This window comes from Rhagoletis pomonella, unplaced genomic scaffold, assembly GCF_013731165.1.
Source record: "Rhagoletis pomonella isolate Grant_MI unplaced genomic scaffold, Rhpom_1.0 Rhpom_scaffold_06799, whole genome shotgun sequence".
In the NCBI taxonomy this organism is placed as follows: domain Eukaryota; kingdom Metazoa; phylum Arthropoda; class Insecta; order Diptera; family Tephritidae; genus Rhagoletis; species Rhagoletis pomonella.
The window spans coordinates 1-8143 of NW_023465330.1; the positions used below are offsets into that span (position 1 = coordinate 1).

Below are 8143 nucleotides of genomic sequence, written 5' to 3' on the forward strand. Positions count from 1 at the left end.
AAATTTGTATCTTGGTTATTTTTTAATGAATTTTAAGTTTTTATATATAGTTTTGGAAAGAAGAATTTTTTGTACTTTTTAAAGAAATAATAAGTTTTGTGAGCACCTTATAAATAAGTGGTAAATTTTTGGAAAAACCCTGGAATCAACACCAATTATTTTTATTTTTCCACTCCAACAATGCGTAATACCGAGTAAAACTAAGTATTACTCATTAAAATCAATCAAAAAAAAATCTTGAAGTTATGTCATTTTTTCTAAAAAATCTCAAATTGCTCAAATTGAATCCAATCCACTGATTCAAATTTTCTGCGAAATATCATGGAACTGTTTTAGAAAATTCATAACTTCCGCAATTGTCTATTGATTTGTTTAAGTGGTACCTATTTTTACTCGGAATGAAACATTCCGTTCGAAGTAATGTCTTAAAGATACTATTTTCTTTTGAAATGTTGGCAAAAAAATGTTGTTAAAGTGGAAAAAATAATGCAAATTGGTGTAAATTTCAGATTTATTCCAAAAATTCTCCACTTATTTACAATGTTATTATATAAATAGTATAAATATTCGTTTTTCCAAAGCCATATAAAATTGGTTAAAAAATAGACGAGTTTCGTGACTTACTCGACCCTGAAACCTACGACCTAGGTCACTTGAAAAGTTCATGGTCAGTGTAACACCGTGTTATTTTCATTAAAGTTTGGATAGTTGTTTGTTGCCTTGGGCATTTAAGAAGGATACTTAATGATAGCACTTGATTAGATATAAATCTGGGTCGTCCCCGTTTATGTGAATCCGATTGTTCTATGAACACTTTTCTATATTTTTGTTGTTTAGTGCCAAATTTATTTTTCATCAATTCATCATTCAATCGATTCCAACACGCTGCTTAATAGTATCTATTACCATGTCAAGGCTTTTCCATATTCTTCAAGAGAGACCCAAGCAAAATCCCATTCTCAAAATTTCAGACTTCGTACTCAATTTGTTCTAATCAATTTAAGTGAAAGGTATGAAATTTTAAGCGTAAAAAGCAATTGCTTAGTTTTTATGTGTATTACCCAATGAAAGAATCCCTTGGCCTTATCATTTTCCCAATGATTCCGTTTACCTGACCTGATGCTCCCTGTCTTTGCTATCGAACGAATCAATGTGGTAAAAGCTTCCCTCTTAGCGAGGAAGAAATTCCTTTGCTTTGGCCACCTCGATGCATAGTCGGCAGTCTTGAATACAGGTTCAGATGCGTAAGATCCATCTCTTGCTCATGGCAAAAATTCTTGATTGCCGAAACCAAAATGACTTATAATCCAGGTCCTCTGTTTCAACTAAAAAATACAGGAAATATTTACCAACATTAGGGTGCATCACTCTTCATACAAAAAGAAAAGTTGTACTGTTTTTCCATCGGGATTATAAAATCTATTTAGCCTTATCGCCAATTGCATGTGAACATTAATAGGCAAAAAACAAAAACAAATAGGAAAAAATGCTTTTGTTTTGCTTTATAATTTTTGAGAGAATTTGTTCACATGGAAATCTTGTACTTCGAAATTCTATTATCAACTTTTTAGCACTTAACCACACACCCGTGTCAAAATTATGAGCGCATCACAGATGGACAAGTTTTAACAATTATTTTTTTATTATTTAATTTCAGCATGTTTTTTTTATATAAATATAGTTCAGTTTTTAGCAAAAACCGTACTAATCCAAATTTTGAACTTTGTGCAATATTTAACAAAAAAGAAATAAAAAAATGTCCGACTTTTGAGTTAGATTTTTTAGAAAGATTGTGAGCATGCAATTTTGTGGCCCATTAAATTTTTTATTTTTTTTTTATAATAAAATTCAAGGTTTAGGTAGCTAAGACTTATTGTTACCAAAACTATTCTGAAAGTTTGAAACTTTGATTTATAAGGTTTTGTTTAAAGATTGGACAATATTTATTATAAAAAAAATCAACACGCGGTCACTTGTCTGAGTCACTATATGTGGTACTTTGCCTAAATGCATCTTTCCGTTAAAAAAATCCTACTTTTAACTACATACTCTCTTCTCTCTCTAATTTGTGTAAAAAAATGTTGAAAAAATAAGAAAAATAAAATTGTAGACAAAACAATAATGCTAATACAATCGCTTTTTTATGCACACCCACATATACATACATACATACTTGTATGAAAATAAATGAGCAAAATATATATTGTAATATTAAGAGAAAATAAAAAAATGCAATAGTACAAGCGAAAATTCTCTGAACTATCTGTATAAAATTCGTCAAATCGACTCACTACTCTTATCGTACTTTTGCTTTATTTTTGTGCGAATTTGTGTACGCTTTGTTAGTTATGTGTTTGCTTTTCATGCTTTTGGAAGTGTTGCATTTTAGTTTTTTGGCAGTGTTTTTTGAAGCTCTCATCCAAATCATAAGCTCATGATAGTTTTCGCTAAAAAAACAGCCATCAAAGGTAAACACCATGAGGGTATACTTGTAGGAGATATTTGTAGGGTAGGGAGTGTATGGTATGTGGCCACAGATGCCCTATGCACCTCTCCCTGAAGGGCTGAAAGGGCAGCAACCATTCTGGCTTCCGCATTTCCTTCGACTCTCTCATACGCCCTGGTACCCATTGCAATTGGTTAGCATTATCCTCTGGCAGAGCATTAAATTTCTCTACACACTCTAGGACCATTGAGGCCTTAACCTATCTATTACTTAATAAAAGGATCCTCTCACTTTGATAATTCCTGCTAAGGCTGATCTCACCACATGAAGGCATTTGAGAACGAGTGATAGGTATCAAGAGGAATTTTTTCACTGCAGGATGTGGTTTTAGCCCTTTTAAGCATACTATAATAAATTATATATTTTATCTAATTTATTTTTTGTTTTCAAATATTAGAGCCCCATTGTAAAATGCAAATGCAATAAACCCACAAAAACATTTACGTATATAAGTATCTGTACAAATATTTAGGTATTAATTTATGTTCTCAAAATATAGCGCATTCCAAAATTTAACAAAAAGGAATTTTTTATTCGACTACGTAACTTATGTGAAAAAGATAATGTTTTAAATATTTCATGAAATAGCCTTGCACTCCATATTTACCCATAAATAAAAGAGAAAATCTTCATTTCTCGCCAAATCATAGATTTTCTTAGATTTTAGAAATTAATTACAAATTCTTCGCAAGTTTACTATGATTTCTATAAACCATCATGCTTATCGCAGATTGCATAATTTTGCCGAATATATGTATACACTGACCCAAACAAGTGTTCAAATAATAATTTGTTTTTAAATATTAAAAATGTTTTTCCATTCAAAATGTTTTTCTTATAAAAATATATTTCATGTTTTAACCAAAGCCATATAAAACGTTTGAAAAAATTCAGAAACACCAAAAAAAAAAAAATTTCATCAAAATTTCGAATTTTAATCCGAATTTAAAAAATGGGTATGTAGCCCAAAAAATGTTAGCCCAATAAAGTGCAAGTTTCAGGCAACTAAAAAGGCGCGTTTATTTTTTATAATTTTTTTTTGCTGGCGAATTTTTGCACTTTTTTCAAAAACACATGAAGTAAAATGCGCAAAACCGTTTTGCAAAAAAATTAAAAAAAAATAATCAACACTAGTTTTTATATGGGCTATAAATTGCATGCCCAAAAGTGTTCTAAAGGTTCAGATTAAAAGTTCGAAATTTTGGGGGACATTTTTTGAATTTTTCCAAATTTTGTATGAAATTTCAAACCTTCATTTACAGGAGTTTGGTTTAAGCATGAAAAATATTATTATAAAAAAAAGTTCCAAAAAAATTTTACAAAGCTTTGCAAAACATTGCAAATATTAAGAAAATCATGTGCAAACTTGTTTGAGTCACTATATTTCTACTTCGTTTTATACATTTGATCTATTTTTTACTACTTCCATTTTTTTTGCATACATACATATCTACTACTTATTTCTTTCTCGCCAAAATCGCAAATTGCAAAACGCCTACACAACTACATACATACTTAGTATACTTACATACATATAAATTATATACTTATTATTACATACTGTTCGATGATAAATATATAATTATGTTAAATATTGTATTATGTATCTACATATATGTATGTATTTGCGTCTTTTATCTGCGTAAAATGATACATTTTGTTTGTAAATACAGCTGAATTAAAAAAATACAATTAAACTACAAAAAAAAAAAAAAAAAAATAATAAATAGCGGAAAATGTGAAAAGAATTAAGTATATTACCGCGAAATACCAATACAAAAAAAAAAAAATATAAATGAACTGTTTTGTGTAAGTTAAATGATAATAATAACGAATCATAGCTGATGATTGTAATGACAATGACGATGATGATGATGAAATAAAAATAAAGAATTATTAAATTGATGTGTTACTTAATATTTTTACACCCTCCCTACTACTCTGCCTCTACTAATTCTGCCTTGTTTTCGAGTCACAATATACCTGTTGAACGGAAGTAGAACATTGATTGACTATTTGCTGTTGCCTACATTTAGGCGCCGTAAAAACTTTAGCCGTGGCGCTTGACGGAAGCTGCGCCAACGACAGCCATGCCTGTGAGAAATGGCTTACGACTTTTGTATGAGTTCAGAAAATATTGGCGATTGCTAATCCCTTAGTAAAATCATAGAAACCAAAAGTGAAAAGTGAACCGGGTCGAGGAAAATGAAACTCATGATGGCTGACTGTTTATCAACTTAAGAACGGTTTGAAAATATTAGAGATTTTTTTTTTTATCAAAACAAACACAACGAAATGATATTTGGGTATAAAAATTGTTAATTTATACATAACTTAGCACATTTATAGTTTGTGTCAAAAAAAAAAAGATAAAGAAAGTAAAATCTTACAAAACTTTACCACAAATGCCTAAACGGTCGGAATAATTTTTGTCGCAGAATTTTCGATATCAATTGTGTTTCTTTTGTACGATCTTTGACGATTTAAATTCAATCTTCAAAGACAGACTGTCAAAGAAACATTTTTTTTTAAAGAAAATTTTTCGAATCTAAGGCCCTTATTATGAGCTGCATTCGATTTTCGATCTTCGCTGGTTATCGAAGATCGAAGATCGAATGTAAAATTGGTATTATGAGCTATGCAACTCTGTCGAAATTTTCGTTGAGTATCGAATTTTCAGTCGAACAGAATTTTGCTTTCGATGCTGTAGCGTAGTGTGAGAAAATTGTTGAAAATGTAAGTATTTTGCGTTTGTTTTTTATTTTTTAGCGTCTAAACGCTAATTTTAAACAATTTGTATTAATTTGATGCAGGTCTAAGGTCGTGAGTACTAAACAGCAACTCGAAAGGCTGGTTTCATTGATGGAAGAAAATCCTCAACTTGCGAAAGGGATTTGTACGAAGCTTCAGGCGGCAAAAAAGTGGGAAGATATTGCGCTGGAGCTCAATTGTTTAGGACCACCAATTAGAACGACAGCAAAGTGGATTAAGGTGAATTAAAGTAATTTTTCATTGTATAAGAAAATTTCAGCTTTGTGTTTTCAGGTGTGGGCTGACATGAAATCGAAGACCAAAAAGAAAATGTCACAAAATAAGGCTGAATACCGAGCAACAGGTGGAGGACCAAACAGGCTTCAATCTTATACAAATATTGAGGAGGCCATAATTGGATTACTCGAGCTTGATGCCTGTGTGAATCCACCAGGAGCGGAATTCGGCCTAGATATAAGTGATAATCAGCGCCTAGATTCGCCTGAGCCGGCTCCAGCAGATGAAAACCAGCCACCATTCGATTTGGAAACGAGCAATGAAGACCGAAACTATGCAGTTGGCGAAAATACAACACGAACCCCCCAGAAAAAAACGGTGCCACAAAACGGAGAGACTGAGGTTGTTGGAAGCCCAGACAAATGCCCAGAAGGCTTTTTATGAAAACGTAATTTCGAACATAAATGAAATTAAAAAAAGTGCTAGGGAAACTGAAAAATACGCAAAAAGAACGTACTACTTAAAAAAAGACTCAACCAAAGAACTCTTACAAATGAAAAAAGAAAAATTAGAAATTTATAAAAGTGAAGTTATGAGAAAGCAGCAAGATCGGAAAGCAAAATTGCAACTAAAGGTTGCACTTTTAGAAATGAAGAAAAAAATGTTGCCTAAACCATAACTTATAATTATATTTTTAGCGAATGCATTCAAGTGTTAATTTTTTAGTAGTATTAAGAAGGCTTTATTAATCTTTAAGTAATATATGTAAGTGAATTAATGATATTTTTTGCCTGTGATATGAATTGAGAAAGGCTGTAAAAACTTTTATGTAGATTTTTTAAAAACATGAATTTATGTGATTTTTTATTCAATTTTTAATGTGCATATGTACCTTCATATCTTAAACCAATAATATTTATGAATTTAATAAAAGATACTGGAATACCTTTATTAATACTTTTTCAGTTATTTACAAGGTTCTTAAAATTTCATTTCTGATGTCTTCTGCTTCTGAATTCTCAATTGATTCCATCTCAACGACTCCGGCATCATCGTCGTGAGGCTCATTTGAAAACTCTTCTCCGTCGGGTATTTCTACATTATAGAATTGACAAATGTTGTGCAAAGCTGCGCACACATTTATTATTTGTGTAGCTTTCTTTGGAGTGTAATGAAGAGCTCTCGCTTGCAATAAACATCTGAATCTATTTTTTAAAACTCCGATTGTTCGCTCTATAATATTTCTGGCTTTTGCATGTTGTTTGTTGTATGTTCTTTGAGGAGATCCTTCCTCAGAATTTCTGAACGGCGTCATCAAGTATGGTTTAAGAGCGTAACCAGCATCACCTAACGTGGATAAAAATAATTTAAAAAAAGGAAATAAATGTAGGTTTTGTATTTGATCATACCCAGTAGCCAAGTATTACGAATACCATTATGATGTTGCTGTTCTAAGTGTGCTTTCAATGATGACATATGAAAAACCATGGAATCATGTGTCGCTCCCGGATTTTTTGCATTTATGTATCTTATTTTCATTGTGTGATCACAAACCTAAAAAAATACAAAAGTGTACACATCTACAATTAGAGATTCTTAGCATGTATGTACGAAAATATATATACTTACAACCATAGCATTAATGCTGAAGAATCCTTTTCTGTTGTAATATAAATGCTGGAATTCCTTCTTGGGAGCGACAATTTTAATGTGCGTCCCATCAACACAGCCGATTATTCCTGGAATTCTGCTTTTGCTGTAAAAATGTGCTTTCGCTTGTTGCAGTTCAACCCCTGTGTAGATGAATTTTATCCATCTTTGGCAAATGAAATTTTCCAAAACATCAAGCACTTCTGATATCACCACAGACACCGTGGGCTGCGCAAGCCCAAGCATATTTTCATTCCCAATACTCAGTTGGTACGATCCCTGAGCACAAAATCGCAGAACTGTTGCTAGTTTTAAGATATTTGCAATAGATTTGGCTCGAGTGCATTGCTGCAACAGGTCTTCTGTAGCGGACAGCAGGTCCACAAACGCCTCTTTAGACAGTCGGAAGTTTTTTATAAATCTGTAGACAAATAATTATAAATACTATATATAAATATGTGAAAATATATCCAAAAGGCCAGACTTACGCGGTTGAATCCATTTCTAAGGGATTGGAAGCGTCCCTTAAACGTTTTCTATTCCTGGCCAGTTCCACTAAATTCTCATCCTCTGAGGAATCGTCGAACCATAACTCCGTTGTACTCATCTTCACTAAGTTCTTATCAGCTCGCTTTATTTTTTACTTGATTTTAATTAACACAAATTTACATAAAACGTTGTAATAAACACGCTTTCTTTTCTTTTAGTTTGCTTAATATGTAAACAAAGCATCTCAGCTGTCAAAAATATACTATTGTGAACAACCTAAACGAGCGAAATTCACAATAGCGCTATTCTTCATCGAATGAGCGCCATAATACCAAATGAAAATTCGTTCGCTCAGCACTTTCGACTACAGTCGAAAATCGAATGCAACTCATAATAGGGGCCTAAGATATTTTAAAGAGAAACATACTAATAACGCGAAAAATTGTGAATAAGTCGAACATTAAAGAATTTTCCAATTCAGAAAGTACAGCAACAAAAACAGCATGGTTA

The 8143-nt window shown here is 31.9% G+C and overlaps 2 protein-coding genes across 2 annotated transcripts; one reads left to right on the plus strand and one right to left on the minus strand.

Annotated features, from left to right (window-relative positions):
* The first annotated feature begins 5202 nt into the window (after nt 1-5202).
* On the plus strand, nt 5203-5938 carry LOC118755611. The gene is made up of 3 exons (XM_036490438.1): nt 5203-5242; nt 5320-5497; nt 5552-5938. Coding segments are annotated over exons 1-3 (567 nt in total). The 5' UTR covers nt 5203-5240.
* Nucleotides 5939-6409: 471 nt separating this feature from the next.
* LOC118755610 (putative nuclease HARBI1) lies at nt 6410-7896 on the minus strand. The gene is made up of 4 exons (XM_036490437.1): nt 7633-7896; nt 7124-7565; nt 6904-7048; nt 6410-6841 (listed from the first exon to the last, which is right to left on the minus strand). The coding sequence occupies exons 1-4, from the start codon at nt 7749-7751 to the stop codon at nt 6465-6467; spliced, it is 1083 nt and encodes a 360-aa protein (XP_036346330.1). The 5' UTR covers nt 7752-7896; the 3' UTR covers nt 6410-6464.
* Between the last annotated feature and the right edge of the window lie 247 nt (nt 7897-8143).